Source organism: Aspergillus ibericus (genome assembly GCF_003184845.1).
Source record: "Aspergillus ibericus CBS 121593 unplaced genomic scaffold BO80scaffold_23, whole genome shotgun sequence".
NCBI classification, from domain to species: Eukaryota; Fungi; Ascomycota; class Eurotiomycetes; order Eurotiales; family Aspergillaceae; genus Aspergillus; species Aspergillus ibericus.
The window spans coordinates 252059-268353 of NW_020292121.1; the positions used below are offsets into that span (position 1 = coordinate 252059).

Genomic DNA, 16295 nt, shown 5'->3' on the forward strand with positions numbered 1-16295 from the left:
TCGTCAGTCACGTCAGTGAGTGGTTCTTGCTCGGTACTGAAGAAAAGAGATATTCTACCTGTACAGATTGCTTTGGGGTAAGAGGAAGGAAAGAAAGGGAGGTCGGTAGCGACTGGATTCTATCAAGATGGTAAGTGAATGGGATTTGCTCTCACCACGCTGCTGGACATTTGTCGTTAACCAGTGGGATATGTAGTCGGCCTTGTTCAATTTCCAGTCACTTCTGCTGGTGTTCCTGCTCATCATCTGCACGAGCACCTATGCGCATTCGATGATGCCGGGCATCATGGACCGCAATCAGAGCGGGTAAGTGCCGTGGTCTTCACCTCTCATCATCCAAGTGACATGCAACTGACGAGTCTGTAGCTTCTTTGGCATCTTTTGGAAGTGCGCTCGAATCGGCGAACGACTGAGCCCATATGTCAGCATATGCTGCGTGGTGATGGCTGTGAGTATCCTGAGGATCGAGTAGGAAATAAATACTGATCACGATGATACTGCCAGGTCTCGATCTTCTTCGGCGGCTGATGGACTCGCCGTGTCTTCTTACGGTCTTGGAATACCCATGGTCATTCTACCAGGCGGTGGCGTTACTGAAGCTTCTTTTTCCGTGTCTGTTCTGTTGCAGGGGCCCCTCATGATTATTGATCTGTATATCGTACATAAAATCTTACACTATCCGGACACCAATGCTCGACTGGATTTGATCCAAAACCACCGTATTTACATGACAGCGCTAGAGATGCAAGGGAAGAAAAGAAACACACGGAAAACAGATGGAAGGGTATCTCATGCGTTGGCCTTTAGACGCTGCAGGCCTCGGTCTAGCAGCTGCTCATCTTCCAGCTCGTCTAACAGGATAGAGGAAGGGGTGGGTTGCTCCTCGTCCGTCTCATTCGGTGGAAGATGGGTAGGAGCGGGTTGCAGAGGGTCCTCAGGCGTCAAAGACATGGGTTTCAAGTCCATTTTCTCCATCGCAGTCCAGAGCTGCTCCGGGTCTCGAAGATAGCCCAGGGCCTTCATCGTATAGGCATCCACAGCGAAGCCTTGAGCTTCAAGTTCCTTGATGGACTGCGCAATTCCCGCTGTATCTTGCTGGGCCGCCAACCCGCTAATAATTACATTCCACGTACTCATGTCGTACTCCACCCCGTGGTTAGCCATCATTTCTTTCACCCTCTCCGCGGCAAGTGGTTGGTTGTTGAAGATAAAGGCACTCAACAACAGCGTCCACGTCCGGACCGTTGGCAAGGTGTGGGTAATGGTCGCCTCGGAGCTGCCGGTATTGGCGGAGTGTAGCATGTCTTCCATGACGCGGCAAGCCGGTCGGAGCCCGTGAGGATTCTTTCGATACGCCAGCATGAACTCGTTGTAGACATGGTCGGTCGTGGCGAGTGGAGCGACATCGGTGTGGCCTTGCTTCACCAGTTCCCGGAACTTGGAATATACACGGTCGACATTGGCCACCTGGGTTTGGCACCGGAGCCAAGTCGCAATCATGAGATACAGGGCAATGGCGGAGGGAGGAGTCTTTTCGCCGCTTGCTGAAAGATGGTATTCATAAGGCACGATCGAGAGATCCTTCAACGGCGTGATGTCATGCAGCTCGTGATACATATTCAACAGAGAGTAGAAAAGCTCACGGCGATTTGCTGCGGTATCAAGACTCTTCACGTTGAAAACAAAGTGGGCATGCATAAGCTTGCTCGCGATATAAGGGCTTTTCTTGAGCTCCGGCCGGGCTGCGAGCTCCTCTATCAAGTGCGCAAGCCGCTCTTGGTCGAGACGAGTGACTGCATCGTGCAGTAAAGCCAAATAAGTGTACGAGTCCAACTCGAAGCCTTCAGCCTTCATATAGCGCAGCATGTCAACACCCAGATGAGGATCCCCCGTCTTAAGAGCGTTGGACAGAACCACATTCATCATGTCTCGATCGGGTCGGATCCCCATTTTGAGGAGAGTGGGAAGGATGCGGAAATTGCGTTCCCCTGATTCGGTGTCCTCAACCGAGTCTAGTGTTAAGAGCTTGCTGCAATGGCGTGAAACCATGACATTCATCGGATCGATTTGCAGGTGTCTGAACGACCTCCTTGCGAGCTCCAGCGCCCGGATTGCGTTGTCAATGTCCCCAAATTCTGTGAAGCGGGCCATAAAAGCAAGGAAGGTCTCGCCCTTAAGTTTATGGCCGCTGTAGCACACACTTTTCCAGGCTTTATAGACGAATATCTGGTCTACCGTCCGGATATAAAGACGGACACCTCTTTGCGGTACATAGGCGAGAGGCCACTGTGTATGTCTCAAGCAACGACTGATGACAGCCCGAAAATCGTGGATACCGTTTGTCCATCGTTCCACCTCGGCACGATGCAGGTCGTTGAGATAGATCAGACAATCCGCAACCATTGCAAAAACCGGTCTGTACTTCCGGGAAGGATGACAGGTGACCAAGAGAAATTCCAAGGTTAGTACTGGAGAGTTCCATAATAGCCACAGCGACAGTCGTTCCCAGCGAATCGCTCGTTCCCTATAGGGGAGAGAAGTCCACTGCTCCATGAACGTTTTCCAACTGTCGTGTTCGAGGCCTTTGAGTAGTTGCTTATCTGTGTCATCCAGCCTATATTGAACGAATTCTTCCTTCATTTCTCTCCCATCCCATCTAGCCTGGTACAGCTCTCTGTTGGCCAATCTCCATTCTCGAATCCCCCTTCCAGGGTAATTATATTGTCTCGACCGTACATGATCATCCTGGGCCTTCACTGTCCAATTATAGGGCAATTTTTTCAAAGGCCTCTCAAAAGTGAAACTTGAGCTGATAGATCGGTTGACTGGCTCGGGCAAACCACGCGCATGGGCCCAATCCGACTGCACCGCGGGGACTGCAGTGTGGTTGTCGGATACGGATGATGAACTTAGGTGGCGAACTCCAGCCCCTAAAGACAGCGGTGAAAAGGGCCTCCGACTCATCAAGTGCTGGCCACGAAGCAGGCCATTTCCTGCAGATCGGCCAACGGTCAAACCATAAGCGGAGAGAATATTGGAGGGGTGTTGCCGATTGTTCTCCGGGGTAATCGCATAGCGGGCGTTCGGCTGTTTCAGATCACCGCGAGCAGCATCAAGCTCCGCGGAGGACGACGTATTCGAAAGCGGTGCATTGTCGCCAAAGGGAGCAGTGTCCTGAGCTCCTCTCCGTCGCCCGAGGCGGAGCCTGTGCTGCGGAACACAGGATGGCAATCCAGCGCCGACGCGGGAACGCAGAAAACGTGGCGGACGAACTAACATTCAGGACCAGAGTGTAATCAGCTCATATCTTGACAGAAGGTTGCCAGCACAATCAAAGCGGGTTTGGACCGGGGAGAGGAGAGAAGAACGGTTGTTGAAGCCAATCTTTCTTTCTGCCGCCGGATTTTCCTTCGGCGCCGATGTGGCTAGTGGCCCCGGCAGTGGCGCATCACCGCCTACTACTTTCTGTATATCGTTCACTGCGAGATCTCTTGATCTACTCGTTGCACTTTCTCCCATCGTCTCAGATACAATTCTCCAAGAGGCTCTGGGAATCTTTGGTAGGAGGACCCTACATTTACCCCTTACCCTGAACCTCGTCCCTGCCCGAAATTGCCTCGAAATTGTGAATTCCTCCGCCCGCTCGATTTTTATACTCGACCTTCCCCGCCATGTCGTCCAATCATGCCTCGCTCGATGCGGCGGCGACAGAACGCAAAGCACGTCTCGCAAAGCTCGCCGCGCTGAAACGGAAACAACCCGAGCCCGAAACAGAGCCATCGGCGGAAACTCCTGCCGCCGGTGACGAAATAGAAGATGCCACTCCCGATGTAACAAAGCAATACCTATCCGGCAGGAACTACGATGCAGAGACTCGGGGCCCGAAGCTGGGCTTCGACATGGCCCCCATTGATGGGCAGATCACCGTGGAAACGCAGGCTGCCGAAATCGCAAAGGCCACTGCAGAGCAAGCCAAGAAGAACGAAGAGGGGGATCAGCCGATCGACCTTTTCAAGCTGCAGCCGAAGAAGCCGAATTGGGATCTGAAGCGGGACCTAGATGAGAAGATGAACGTCCTCAACGTGAGGACACAGAATGCGGTTGCGAAACTCGTTCGCCAACGGATAGAGGATGCGCAGCGCGCAGCTCAGGCCCACGGGGCGGGACCGAATGGAGATCAGCCGGGAGAGGAAGTGGGCATTGAGGGTGATCTGTTGGTCCAGGGCATCCATGTCCGCGAGAGGGAAGAGGAGGAGGCACGAAAAGGATTGGAGGACGATGAGACGGCATGATTTTGATACCCTAGGAAGACATGGATGGGAGCAGTCGCGAGTCGGTCTCATCTCTTTGCATCTTGCTTTTCAGGCGCTCACCGTCGAGGATTTGGGACAGTGTCGCAAGGCGTTGAGGATATTTGCATACGGATCACTTGGAATATTACTTTCAATGCATTAGCCTGCTGTATGGTCTTACTATAGTACAGTCCCCGTTTCTAAGCCTTGGGGAATCAGCCTGCGGTGATGAGCCTCGAAAGAGGAAAACGCCAAACTCCCACACATCCTTGTCCAGTACTTTTTTCTATTCAAAACACCAAGCCAAAGTCACCTAATTGCCCAGATTCATGGCCTGCGTCAACGCAAGACGCTTGCTATAGGGACTGAGACTCCGTTCCCGTCGCGCCGGCGGACGTCCTTGGCCGCGTCTATCCTCGCCCAAATTGCTGGCATGGCTCCGCGAGGGATCCTTTGGACCCGGATAGTTACTCTCAGGCAGCCTCTCCGGAGTCACTGATCGTCTCGCCCGTGCGACTCGACTTTGATCCACACTTCGACTCCGAGATCGATCCCGCCGTTCACGATCCCGCGACAGGTGTCGCGGCCGACCTCGTTCCTCGGGACTGGATTCTCGACGTCTCCGCCGGGTGTTTCTGTCCCCCTGCCACTCGCGCGATCGAGAACGGGTTCCTCTCTCCCCGGATGAATAAGAAACCGCCGAATTGTGGGAAGAGGCATCGCTATAGCGTCTCTTTCTCTGTCCAGGAGGATGTGAGGAGACGGATCTCGTTCGATCATGGCTATTCCGTGCGCCATAGTCTCCACGGCCAGGGGGGGATCTTGAGCGGGACCGAGTGGTCGATATCGTCGCTACAGAGCTGGCGGAATCGGAGGATGCTGACCGAGCTCGTTTGGACATCTGCGAGCGATTGTCCAGAGGGTCTGCCTCTTCGAATTCTCGTTTGCGACCACGTTCTTCTTCGCGCTTGGCGAGGATTTCAGTGGCTAGTCCTTTCCTGAAGGTATCTTTAGTTTCAACTCTTGCCAACCTACAAATCAGCAATCAACCTACGTGCGCGAAGAGTCACTGGGGACGTCGGCCGAAAGTTGCGGCCGCAGTTTCGGGTTCTGCAACTGCTGCGTGCGCGAGGGTCGAGACATGTACGGCCGCTCCTGGGCGGTCACGGTACATTCATAACTGTAGTGCCGTGCTAGAATCGTCAGCATGCATCGAAGAGAGATTGAAATGGCATGGACGTATCTCGTTTCAAGCATTTTTGACACAAGGTGCTGGGGGTTGCCTTGGTAGGGCCTCTAAGCCCGGGAGCATTTCGATAACGGTTCATCGCGCTGAAGACGATAGCTCCCCGTTCTGGAGAGAAAGAGTGGGAGCGGGAGCGAGAGCACGAGCACGAGAGCAGGATCCTCACACACTGGGACTTGCTGCTAGATCGTAGATAGTTCTTTGAGATGCCAAACCCAAGCTCTTCTTTCCCCCGCGGCTGTGGACGGGGCAGCCTGGGCTAGGCGCGCGGTTCGGGGCTAAGCGCGGGCGGCGGCCCACGAAGGAGGAGCAGACAAGCGAAACCCGCCCGATCGACTCTCGCCGTTGCTCGTTCCTTCTCAGCCCAAAAGATCCAAAAAGCCGGTCCAGCATCGTCGGGTTTGCCTTACCCACTTTCTCGCCGGCATTCGTCAAAGTCGAGCGGCGCTTTCGTCCCGACTTTCTTTTCACCTTGGCTCTGGTTCGTGTCCCGATCAACTCTGTTGGTGGAATCTTCATGCCCCCCTCTTGAATCTTTTTTACAAAGACAAGAGTTCCCATCATCCTTCTCCCCCCAAAGAGCCATGAGCCAATCGTTCTGACCATCGTGTAAGAGCAGTCACCTCCCTGCCTCCTCCCCCTTCCTCTGTCTCTACGTGCCTGCATCGTCCCCTGGCCTGGCTGCCTCTCAGCCTGTCAACTTCACCCCCCGCTTCTCCCACTGCACGCCTGGGTGGTATTCCGACCGGACCTAACGTCGAAGCAGCTTTCCTTATGGCGAACTACGTTTTCCAGAGATGTACCGTCTTTCTTTTTGGGCTTGTGTGAAGTGGGATCTTTGAGTGGCTTTTGATCGATTCGAAACTCGGGTTCGTCCCCGTCAACACCTGAACGGGTGGAGTACCGTCTCTCTCGTCGGGTTTCCCCCTTATTCAATCCGTCCGTATCCGTCCGTTTTTCATCTCCGCGGAAGGACCGCTAGAAGAGACCTCGACCTTCTGCTCAGCGAGTCAGGGAACAATGGCATCTGACAGTTCCACCAGAGACGCCCATCGTCTTTCCTTTGCAAAGGTAGGTGTCGCGACGCGGATCGCCCATCGACCGGTTCCTGCTGACCCGTTGGACCAGATCGCGGCCATGCCTCCACCATCCAACTCGGAGGCTCCCGCCTCATCTGACGAGGTGAACGGCTCCCTGTCGGTCGACGACCTATCATGTTCCGAACAGCATGCCTCGGGACACATTCTCTCCGACTCAGGAGCCCCGAGTAACGTCCGAGGCGAGGCTGTCACTGCGGATCGAAATCTCGAAAGTCTATCACAGGCCGTGCATAGCGTTCACCTGGAAGAGAAGAAATATCATGGCAGTTCTATGTTCTCCGGTGAAGCCCCAGACAACGGTTCTCTGAAACGGGAGACCTCGTTTGAGGACGACCGTACCCACCTTTCGAACTCTTCGACCAAGCCCACGAGCTTCGATTCCAAGAGCATGGCATCGGTGACTACATTCGCAATGGACGAGAAAGACTCGCTGCGTCCCGATGACAGTGCTAGCGTCCAAGCTGTGGATGAGGAGGAGTCTCTGTCCGGGCCGGCCTCCGGTGCCGCGAATTCGTTGACAGGGTCAGAGTCGGGTGCACGCGGTTTTCGGGACCTACAAAGACCGCGGGGAATACTCCAACCTCCCGGCCCGATCTTCAATGATGGCATCCAGCGCACGAACGGTGCCATTCTTCCGGACGCTGTCGCAACGAACTACATTATCCCGAATGCCGATGCTTTCCAAGATGGGCGGCCCATCCATGGGTTCCCATCCGAACCAGACGAGAAACTTCTTGAGGCTATGAAATCTCCCAAAGACCGCCTCTTGATTCTTCAACTAGAGGAGAAAGTCCGACACTTTATACAAACTTCCAAGTGAGTCGGCACAGCACATTGCACACACGCCCGTATTCAATGTCCTGATCTTTTTCTAGGGAGCACTCTTTGGAACTTCCACCCTCAAACGCTTTTGGACGGCTCCTCGCGCATAAACTGGGTGACTACTATCATTTGACCCACTTTGTGGACAACAACGTTACATCTGTTCGACTCCACCGAACCCCATTCTGTCGGCTGTAAGTCCTCCTTTGGAATTGTCGCATTTGCAGGCAAAAGTTTGGAGCAACTGTATGCTGATTGCTGTAGTCCAACGCCCCTGTCAGTCCTGCACGCTGCCAATAGCAGTACCCCGCCTCCCGCCATGCCCGCCATGAAAATCATGCGCCGTACGGATAGTGAGCGACCCTCCACAGAAGGAAGCATTGCAGCAAGCTCCTCTGCTCCCTCGAAGAACGGATCCGAGGCCGGCGACAGTGGCGACGGGGAGCGCGGTGGTTCTTCCGCCGGAGCTACCCCGGCCAAAGACCGGTTGACTTTGACCCGCGAGGAGCGAGAAGCCAAGTATCAGGAAGCTCGGGAGCGGATCTTCCGTGATTTTGCCGAGCCAAAGACGTCTGAGAATGCCAATGGCGAGACTGGGACCAATATGTCACGCTCGAGTTCAGCGAGCGGACGCCGGAAGGGACACAGGCAGAAGACTCCTCACGATGACAGTTTCGAAGTTCGGTCTCAATTCAACGCATATTATCCCGGGATGCAATACACCAACGGATCCATGCCCTACGGTATGGCTGTGAATGATCCGTCTTTCCCCAATCATCCTTGCATGGTTGGACCGGGCGTGTCCCCGCCTGCTATGGGCTTCGGCCCTAGTGGCCAGACCGGTCACACGTATTCCGGATCCATGAACGTGAATGCCATGCCGCACTACTCAATGCCAGTATCGCCTCAGATGACCCCGAGCGGCCCGTGGCAGAATGGCCCTGTGCCGCAGCAGTCCCCTTACTCGGGATATGCGACCATTAACCAGTCACCAGCGATGGCATCTACCAAGTCGTCTCCTGCATTGAACAGCTATCCCATGCCCAACTCTGTCCAATATCCGCCCAATGCCGGTTGGTCCACCCCACCTTACCCGGGCGTTTACCCACAGACTCCAATTCGCAACCCTCCTCCATCTACATGGACCAATTATCCGACACCAACCTCCTACCCCTACGCCCAATATCCTGGACAAGCATTGAGCCCGGGAATGCAGAGCCACTCGGGCACCCACCCCTTGCCGGGCAGCTTTAATCGGTCACCTTTTAACCCTCAAACCCGTTCATTTGTCCCCGGCGGCGCGCCGTTAGCAAGGCATCCAAGCAAGGGCAGCCAGCATGGAATGAATCCATACCCTGGCATACAACCGGGGTTACAGCCTCAGTGGCCCAACTTCCCAGATGCCACCAGCAAGCCTCAGGAAGCATCTGGATCGGCTGGGCATGGACTGGCTCGCGGTGGTCTGTCGGGCAGAGATTCTATCGCGAAGTGGGGGACACCGTCGCATCTTCCCCCCAAACCGCCACCGTCCGAGGTTCCTTCCGATTTTGACCTGAAGCCGCGGAGTGGCCCTAGCTCGACCCATCCTTACTCGGGCAACACGCTTCCCACCACCAAGACCGGGCCACTCGTCGTTTCGGGTGGAGCGACTCTCCCGAGGGTCAACTAGGGTCTTCCCCTCCTATGGCCCAATCCGGGGGTTCTGTGGTGGGGGTGGTATCTGATTTCTGTTCCACAAAAGTACATATGCTTCCTTGTCGTCGTGGAGTGTCGCCCGTGGCAAGGTTCCGGACATGGCCGTTTGATCGCTGGCAGATTAGACACGGGGACGGATATTGAGCCATTTGGCGTCACCCGTCGGAGCGAGACATGAATTGATGAGCGGGATCTGGGTTTCATATCCTTAGCGGTCGATGACTGGGATTTCGTGGGCGTTCGGGACTTGGTTGGACACCTGAATTACTCATGTACGTGCAGCATTGCTATGTTTGCTAGATCTTGCTGGTCTGGGGGCGGGGGATAGTGCTTAGATAAATAAACTGTATGACTCCACCTCTTAGATGATCTCGACGGTACGTGCGGACAGAGATGAGGGAACAGCTAGAATTACACTCATGATGGCCAACTGGATGAAACATGAAACACGGCGGTAAGATAATACAGATACAAGAAATGCCCCCAACCCATCGCGCCTTTATTGCTTCGCAGGCTTGGCGGACTTCGCCTTGTCCTCCTCCCGACCATGTTCCGTAATCTCCAAGCGCTTGATCTCACGCTCCAGATCCGCCACGCCGCCTTTCCTGAAGCGCGTCACCTTGTTCACATTCATAGTGGTGAGTTCATTGAGCGTCTCCAGGCCCTGCGCCCGTTGTCTGGCCACGGTGCGTGCCGTCAACGCAAACCGCATATCTTTGGGTCCGTCCACCAGTTCGAGGATCGCACTGGCGGCCTGATCATCCTTCTTGGGCTCGACGCGGAGCACGCGCGTATATCCACCTGGGCGTTCAGCGTAGCGTTCCCGCAGAGGACCGAAGAGTTTTGGGAGGATTTCGTGGGGGGTCTAGATCCGCTTGGTTAGCTACTGTCCTTCCTTCATACATGTCCCTTCTGCCACGATATCTCCCCCTTCCCAGAATAGTGGGTCGTATGATGATGGTGATGGAAGGCATACATAAAACGTCGACAATGCGCGTCTCCGACTGGCTTCAGTATTCTTCTTGCCCAAGGTGATCAACTGCTCGGCGAGTCGTTGCGCCTCCTTCGCCTTGGCCCAGGTGGTTGTGATGGATTCGTGCTTGAAGAGGGACGTCACCAAGTTCCGGAGGAGTGCTTGACGGTGAGACGACTTGCGGCTCAAGTGGCGGAATTTGGCTGCACCTCCGGCCATGGTGAATGTTTATGAAGTGGATGGGTGGGTTGGTTTGGTTTGGTTTTGTTCGGTTCGGGTTCGGGTTTGGGTGGTCGAGGGCCCCGGGTGTTGGGATGGTGGGCGGACGAGGACGGGTCAATGGGTCACGCCGTGAGAGAGTTAACGGGGATAGAGGGTGGATTGGATGAATTGGATGGGCTGGCAGGGAGTTTGGGGGTTTCAGTCGAGAAGAGCATCTGCAGCGGGAAAGATTCGATTCAGGCGCCGTAGCCAATCGGAGTGCGGCCTGATCGGCCCCGATCCCGCCCCCGAAGAACTTCCAGCGCTGGAATAACATCTATCTTTCTGGTATCTAGTTTCTATCTAGTTCATGTACAGTGTGGATTGAAGGACTGGGAGATATCTGTTCATCTGTTTCTGATTTGCCATCTGCTGCGGTAGATCAGGCCTTCGATTCAATCCGACTTCCTATCCTATTGAAGAGATCGTCTAGTTGTGACCACCGCAGGAAGGGCTTTGTTTCCCCCGCTTTTCACTGGTCCATCTACCTACATCCCTACCCAGCTGGAGTCGACATACCAATCTCTCTCCGGTCTCTGTTCAACGTCCCTGAATACATAATCGCAGATATAATTGAACATAAAGAACAAAATGGGTTTCTTCACCGGCTTCGTATGTCCCATCCACCTCACTCAATCTTCCACCCTCATCCAAAGAACCCAAAAGGAAGCAAGCTAACGCTTCCCAGTTCAGCGGCTTCGCCCTCACCACCTCCGTCCTCTACATCAGTCTCCAAGTCCACAAAGCCAACCGACTGGAACAACGCAACCTGATCCGCGAACAAACCCGGGCACTGAACTGGCTAGCCTCGTCGACCGGCGCGTACGATCGACGCTTACTGCCGAGTGATGCGGAGCAAGAGGAAATGAAGAAATTGCGGGGGTCGAAACCGGTCATGAAGGATTTCTTGAAGCAGCGGTGGAATCAGGAGGTGGAGACGTTGGCGCGCAAGGCGTATGAAAGTCGGTGGGAGGATGCGAGGGATACGGCGGTGGAGGGGTGGAAGACCGTGGTGAGGTTGGTGAAGAGGGAGTAGCTAGGACTAGGAGCCTAGGATTTGTTTTGTTCATTTGTGTGGTTTTGTGTTGGTTATATATGTGATTGAAGGGGGGGGAGGGGAGTGGTGTGGTGTGGAATACGTTTTCAGATACCCTTAGTTTAGTTTTATGAAATAGCGGTAATGCTATGCTTGATTCTCTGGTTATCTGGTGAGATTTGGGGGATGATGTGCTTGGGGAATGGGTTGGATATGGTACTACTGGTGAGTTAGGTGGATATCTGCATTGTGGTTCAAGGTAAGCGATGATGTACAGTTCGCAGACTCGATCGGTTGAGCATGCTGTTGCCGGATGGCAGTCAGGCTGTGGACTGCGTTGGCTAGATATATACAGCCCCTGGAGGAATGCACATCAACTGTCAGCCATCATGCAGGCCAGCCACCTCGCTCTACAGAGCAGTCACAGTTTCAGTCATAAATCGCTGCAGAGCCAAACAACGTCATCCAGTATCAGTCGTCTGCGTCGTCGTACTCAGACTATCAGTATCGCTCCAGATGTCTTTGCTCTCCCTCTCGACCGCGCGCATAGCCTGAGCAACCTCCTCCAGTTTCGCGACAACATCCAGCACCCCATTATTAACCCGATCAAAGTACCGATCATTCGCCTCACGTCTCTCCCGCGCCAGAAGAATATCCTTCTCCGTCTCCTCATCCAAGTTCCTCGAAGCCCCATCCTCCATATTCCCCGCCTCCCCAGCCCCAGCCGTACTGCGCGACGCCGGTCTCAAAGAGGCATTACTCTTTGCGACAGCCGCCCCCTTCCCCTCCACGACTTCATCCCCCGCCTCACTGCGCGCCCACGCCTGCGCGAGCTTCAGCTGTTTCATGCGGAGATCCTCCAACGCCTCGGAATGCTTTTCCCCAAAGACATGTTCCCCCGTGGCGGCACTCAATTCCACCTCCGACAACGCACTCTGCATCTCCTGCCAGATTGCCTCGGAGCCATCCACCTCCCCCTTGGACTGTTTTCGGCTGAGGAACGGCGACAGGGACCCTGGGGCATCCAGGCCCCGAGAGGAGCGATTCCGCTGGAGAGGCGGGCGCGGACTGGTTCCGGCTGTTGGGACTGCGGAGACCGGTGGTGGGAGGGAGAGATTGGAGGCGTTATGGGATGGGGGGCCTTGGAAGAGGACCGGCGGGGGAAGACGCTGGGCGCTGATCTTCCTGGTGTCCATTTTGGGATCCATTTTCAGATCCATTTTGAGGTGGGGGTCCATTTTGTTCTCTTTCCCTTGCTTAAGCTGTGTGATTAAACATTAGATCTTCGTAGACTATGCATGTCGAAGATGTATAGAGTGGTGTAGTCAAGTCGGTATCAGCAAAGTAGATAACCAAGCTTATCGTTATCAGCGGAAAGGAGACATCGCAAAGGGGAACGTTTCGCCGACGCCGAGTCCCGTGCCTCGCTTAGCGGCCGTTTAGGGCGAAGGCGCACAGCAGAACATTTTCGATCTAGTCGAGCGACCGCCGGCCGTGAAAGCGAACCCCCTTCGACTTTCGACAACCATCCCCCATCCAGCCAATTTATCCATCAGTTCGGTATGTATAGCAGCCCCTACCCCTACGTTTGAAATCCGTTCGATTCGCAGTTCCCGGGGGAAAAATCACGGAGGAAACTACATATATTCAACATTATATCACGTTCCCGAGCACCGCCCGCCCGCCACAACCCATTCGCATTAAAACCCAGAAAAGACAGGAGGAATAGAAGGAACACGTTCTAACGGCTTTTTTTCAGTTCACCGTCCTCGAACATAATCCGACAAGATGGGTAAGGGACAGCCCCGTGGTTTGAACGCCGCCCGCAAGCTCGCGACCACCCGTCGTGAGAACCGCTGGGCCGATCTGCACTACAAGAAGCGCCTCCTCGGTACTGCCTACAAGTCCTCTCCCTTCGGAGGTGCCTCCCACGCCAAGGGTATCGTCCTCGAGAAGGTCGGTGTTGAGGCCAAGCAGCCCAACTCTGCCATTCGCAAGTGTGTCAAGGTTCAGCTCATCAAGAACGGCAAGAAGGTTACCGCTTTCGGTGGGTAATCCTTTTCTTTTTCCCGGTTTTCTATCTGGATTGGTGTGAGCGGAGGAATATTGGGGGATGAATATTGGAAATCATGGAGGGGTCAATGGAGAATATGGCATTTGCTAACTGGCTTAGTCCCCAACGACGGTTGCTTGAACTTCATCGATGAGAACGACGAGGTCCTCCTCGCCGGTTTCGGTCGTAAGGGCAAGGCCAAGGGTGATATTCCCGGTGTCCGTTTCAAGGTCGTCAAGGTCTCCGGTGTCGGTCTGGCCGCTCTCTGGAAGGAGAAGAAGGAGAAGCCCCGCTCTTAAAGAACCCAACCCAGCGGAAATGATGATATTCGGGACAGGGGGCCCATTCCATGGAAGCTCGGGAGGCACAGTCTATGGTCTGGAATTGATGGTTCAGGACGGATGACCCTGCAAATACCCTTGCAGCTACTACGATTGATATATCCATAAAAGATGGCGCCATGATTTATTTCTTTGGGAGGGCCCTAAAATATCAAATCCTTCAAAAACATTAGTATGGTGTCTGTAACTCGTCGGCTAGCAGACCGATCGGTAGGGAGCAGCTACGTGGTGGTATCCGATAGACTATACATATTCCCGGGTATCGTTGCGTTCCATTGTCTATGCCCTTACGCCGTTTTATAACCGTACTTTTGAATGTCATGATGCAGTCATCTGCACTCCCATTATACTGTTTCACATGGGTCCATTTCCATCGCTGATCTTGCATCAAAGCAATCAGACAATGATATCCTCCTTGCGGTAATGATCCGAAACGATACGGTAGAGATATGACGGCGCATGGCCTCCCCTGTAGGCATGTTAGTTCTGCATAGTTAAAAGCAAGCACGAAGGCAGGACTCACAGGTTAGTGATGTAAAGGTCAACCAGTTCCGCCGGGACATAGTCGTACAGCGGGTTCTGCACGTCGATCTGATCCACCAAGTCCCCATCTTCGTAACCAATCACCTTGCTAACATCGCCATACTCGATCAACGAGTCGAAGTCGAAGGGGTAGACCGGGCTGAGCTTGTAAACACCACTCACAACCACCACCGGCGTCTGGTGCACCTTGGCCGCGCGAGCAATAACCCGGGTGCCGGCCGCAGCCACCAGACCACCGTTGGCAAGCACAGAGTGTGTGCCCAGAATAACCTTGTTGACACGGGACATGAGCGCGAAGACCGCGGAATCGGGAATCAGGATCACAGTGATGCCCAGGGCGATCAAAGGCTTCTGGAAAGCCTCGGTGCTGAGCATGTCGTCATCCTTGGGAGCCTGACCGCTGACGGTGGCATGAGTCGCTTCATGGTTGTTAGGGTAAGACTCGGCATGGATCACAGTAAACTTCCGCTTGGCTGCAGCTTTCAGCAAGAATTTCTGGACGGTGGTCGACGAGGTGTGTGTGAGAATGATTTCGTTGGAGTGGATGTGTTCGAGGGCATAGGCCGCGATCTGGTCGTCTACTTGGCCCAACTCATCGATAATCTCGTTGATACCGTCGAGAACCTCGGCACGGATGTCCTTGTTGTGACTGTGGCCCAGCAGCCGGCCGGACGGGGAGGCGGAGGCGGGAGTACCAGGCAGAGAGGTCTCGGGCTCCGGGTGTGAGAGTAGACTGAACATAGAAATGGGTGTCGCCGACACTGAAGTGAAGGGCTGTCTCGAAGATGACCGATCGGAGCCATCATGGCGATAAGATAGAACCTCGGAGGGGTCTACGGATGGCGAGAATAGTTAGCTCCCACGGTCCAGGTTCGATGTGCTATGAGTCAAACTGACCATCCAGGGCACGAGGGGTCTGAGGTTGGCTCTCCGAGCCTGCTTCGCTCAGAGTGAAGTCGCCCTCTCTGTCGTCCTCCGCTTCGTCACGGATCAATCCGAGCACACGTCGGACAATGTTGCCGACTACCATCTCCCGGGGCTGGGCGGCCATCACGCGCCTCCCCACATATTGGACCCGCTCGATCAACTTGTTTGCATCCGACGTCCGGGTAGCCGAGATGACACTGCGCATGAGGTAGGCAGTCGCCGTGGCACATGATCTGGAATGGCGAATCTGTCTGCGCTTCAAGAGCCTAGAGGCGGATCAGTATGGCGCACGAGCGGTTGCGACAAAAAGTGATATGACGTCGAGGACGCACGAGATCAGATCGTCAATGGATGTATCAATCGGATTGGTCTTCAAAGACTTGAGGAAGGACGCCAGCCCAGGCGTGAGGGCCACGGAGTTGGACGGCATGGTTACACTGGTCGCTGAGAGGGCTCGTGTTGAGTTGGTGGAATAGGGCTTGGTGGTTTTAGCAAGCTCCAATGGCTTCCTGGACAGACACCCACACTGTGAGAAGATGGGAGGAGTCACGGTGTCGCAAACAGGACATACCTTGCAGATGGCGGAGAAATCCCTCAGATTTGTTCCGACCGGATTTTCTAGCAGCAACTCCAACTGGAGACTGATGAACCCCACGTGGAGGGAAGATTTGGGGGAGGGGGGTTGAAAACGACGGGGAGGTTGGAGGGGGAAGAGGAGCAGAGGAGAAGATGGTTATGGTGGGATGTGACGGCGGGAGAATTTGCCCGCCTTTCTTCCTCAACTGCCGCTCGGCCCAACGTATCAATACATACCATACGCCGGCCAGTAAGCCGCCAGTCCGCCTCCTCAGGCTCTCCCCACACTTCCTCTGCTTCGCCCATCGCCCTCAACCGACTTCCTACCGGCTGCTGCTGCATCGGCTGCTGTCCGCCCATCTTCCTCCCCGTTTCCCCCCCCTCCCCCGTCACCCCTCCTCCCCCCTCTCGCGAGGCCTACCTCTCGTTG

General features: G+C 54.7%; 11 protein-coding genes across 11 annotated transcripts; 5 read left to right on the top strand and 6 right to left on the bottom strand.

Annotated features, from left to right (window-relative positions):
- The first annotated feature begins 1 nt into the window (after nucleotide 1).
- On the top strand, nucleotides 2–808 carry BO80DRAFT_425783 (protein kish). The gene is made up of 4 exons (XM_025719603.1): nucleotides 2–130; nucleotides 197–306; nucleotides 367–448; nucleotides 505–808. Exons 1-4 carry the CDS (start codon nucleotides 128–130, stop codon nucleotides 526–528), a joined length of 219 nt encoding a protein of 72 aa, XP_025574610.1. The 5' UTR covers nucleotides 2–127; the 3' UTR covers nucleotides 529–808.
- BO80DRAFT_425784 (pentatricopeptide repeat protein) lies at nucleotides 619–3368 on the bottom strand. The gene has a single exon (XM_025719604.1). The coding sequence runs from the start codon at nucleotides 3277–3279 to the stop codon at nucleotides 790–792; it is 2490 nt and encodes an 829-aa protein (XP_025574611.1). The 5' UTR covers nucleotides 3280–3368; the 3' UTR covers nucleotides 619–789.
- A 134-nt stretch (nucleotides 3369–3502) lies between these two features.
- BO80DRAFT_425785 (CCDC12/cwf18 family protein) lies at nucleotides 3503–4542 on the top strand. The gene has a single exon (XM_025719605.1). It carries the CDS (start codon nucleotides 3672–3674, stop codon nucleotides 4290–4292), a length of 621 nt encoding a protein of 206 aa, XP_025574612.1. The 5' UTR covers nucleotides 3503–3671; the 3' UTR covers nucleotides 4293–4542.
- A 63-nt stretch (nucleotides 4543–4605) lies between these two features.
- BO80DRAFT_357202 (zinc finger CCHC-type containing 10) lies at nucleotides 4606–5620 on the bottom strand (the record flags this gene model as incomplete). Its single annotated transcript, XM_025715827.1, has 3 exons — nucleotides 4606–5290; nucleotides 5347–5472; nucleotides 5532–5620. The coding sequence occupies 3 exons, from the start codon at nucleotides 5618–5620 to the stop codon at nucleotides 4606–4608; spliced, it is 900 nt and encodes a 299-aa protein (XP_025574613.1).
- BO80DRAFT_104734 (uncharacterized protein) lies at nucleotides 5447–6381 on the bottom strand. The gene is made up of 2 exons (XM_025713358.1): nucleotides 5536–6381; nucleotides 5447–5482 (listed from the first exon to the last, which is right to left on the bottom strand). The coding sequence occupies exon 1, from the start codon at nucleotides 6202–6204 to the stop codon at nucleotides 5701–5703; it is 504 nt and encodes a 167-aa protein (XP_025574614.1). The 5' UTR covers nucleotides 6205–6381; the 3' UTR covers nucleotides 5447–5482; nucleotides 5536–5700.
- On the top strand, nucleotides 6360–9416 carry BO80DRAFT_104599 (putative R3H domain protein). The gene is made up of 4 exons (XM_025713357.1): nucleotides 6360–6609; nucleotides 6667–7454; nucleotides 7514–7654; nucleotides 7725–9416. Exons 1-4 carry the CDS (start codon nucleotides 6559–6561, stop codon nucleotides 9127–9129), a joined length of 2385 nt encoding a protein of 794 aa, XP_025574615.1. The 5' UTR covers nucleotides 6360–6558; the 3' UTR covers nucleotides 9130–9416.
- An 85-nt stretch (nucleotides 9417–9501) lies between these two features.
- BO80DRAFT_425788 (mitochondrial 54S ribosomal protein bL17m) lies at nucleotides 9502–10545 on the bottom strand. The gene is made up of 2 exons (XM_025719606.1): nucleotides 10132–10545; nucleotides 9502–10020 (listed from the first exon to the last, which is right to left on the bottom strand). Exons 1-2 carry the CDS (start codon nucleotides 10345–10347, stop codon nucleotides 9655–9657), a joined length of 582 nt encoding a protein of 193 aa, XP_025574616.1. The 5' UTR covers nucleotides 10348–10545; the 3' UTR covers nucleotides 9502–9654.
- Nucleotides 10546–10681: 136 nt separating this feature from the next.
- On the top strand, nucleotides 10682–11588 carry BO80DRAFT_425789 (MICOS complex subunit Mic12 family protein). The gene is made up of 2 exons (XM_025719607.1): nucleotides 10682–11001; nucleotides 11078–11588. Exons 1-2 carry the CDS (start codon nucleotides 10981–10983, stop codon nucleotides 11423–11425), a joined length of 369 nt encoding a protein of 122 aa, XP_025574617.1. The 5' UTR covers nucleotides 10682–10980; the 3' UTR covers nucleotides 11426–11588.
- Nucleotides 11589–11616: 28 nt separating this feature from the next.
- On the bottom strand, nucleotides 11617–12755 carry BO80DRAFT_425790 (DUF5315 domain-containing protein). Its single transcript, XM_025719608.1, has one exon. It carries the CDS (start codon nucleotides 12661–12663, stop codon nucleotides 11887–11889), a length of 777 nt encoding a protein of 258 aa, XP_025574618.1. The 5' UTR covers nucleotides 12664–12755; the 3' UTR covers nucleotides 11617–11886.
- A 185-nt stretch (nucleotides 12756–12940) lies between these two features.
- rps23 (40S ribosomal protein uS12) lies at nucleotides 12941–13954 on the top strand. The gene is made up of 3 exons (XM_025719609.1): nucleotides 12941–12985; nucleotides 13185–13472; nucleotides 13599–13954. The coding sequence occupies exons 2-3, from the start codon at nucleotides 13214–13216 to the stop codon at nucleotides 13775–13777; spliced, it is 438 nt and encodes a 145-aa protein (XP_025574619.1). The 5' UTR covers nucleotides 12941–12985; nucleotides 13185–13213; the 3' UTR covers nucleotides 13778–13954.
- A 65-nt stretch (nucleotides 13955–14019) lies between these two features.
- BO80DRAFT_104775 (translation initiation factor eIF2B subunit beta) lies at nucleotides 14020–16032 on the bottom strand. Its single transcript, XM_025713359.1, has 5 exons — nucleotides 15861–16032; nucleotides 15622–15798; nucleotides 15260–15555; nucleotides 14343–15195; nucleotides 14020–14288 (listed from the first exon to the last, which is right to left on the bottom strand). Exons 2-5 carry the CDS (start codon nucleotides 15717–15719, stop codon nucleotides 14216–14218), a joined length of 1320 nt encoding a protein of 439 aa, XP_025574620.1. The 5' UTR covers nucleotides 15720–15798; nucleotides 15861–16032; the 3' UTR covers nucleotides 14020–14215.
- Between the last annotated feature and the right edge of the window lie 263 nt (nucleotides 16033–16295).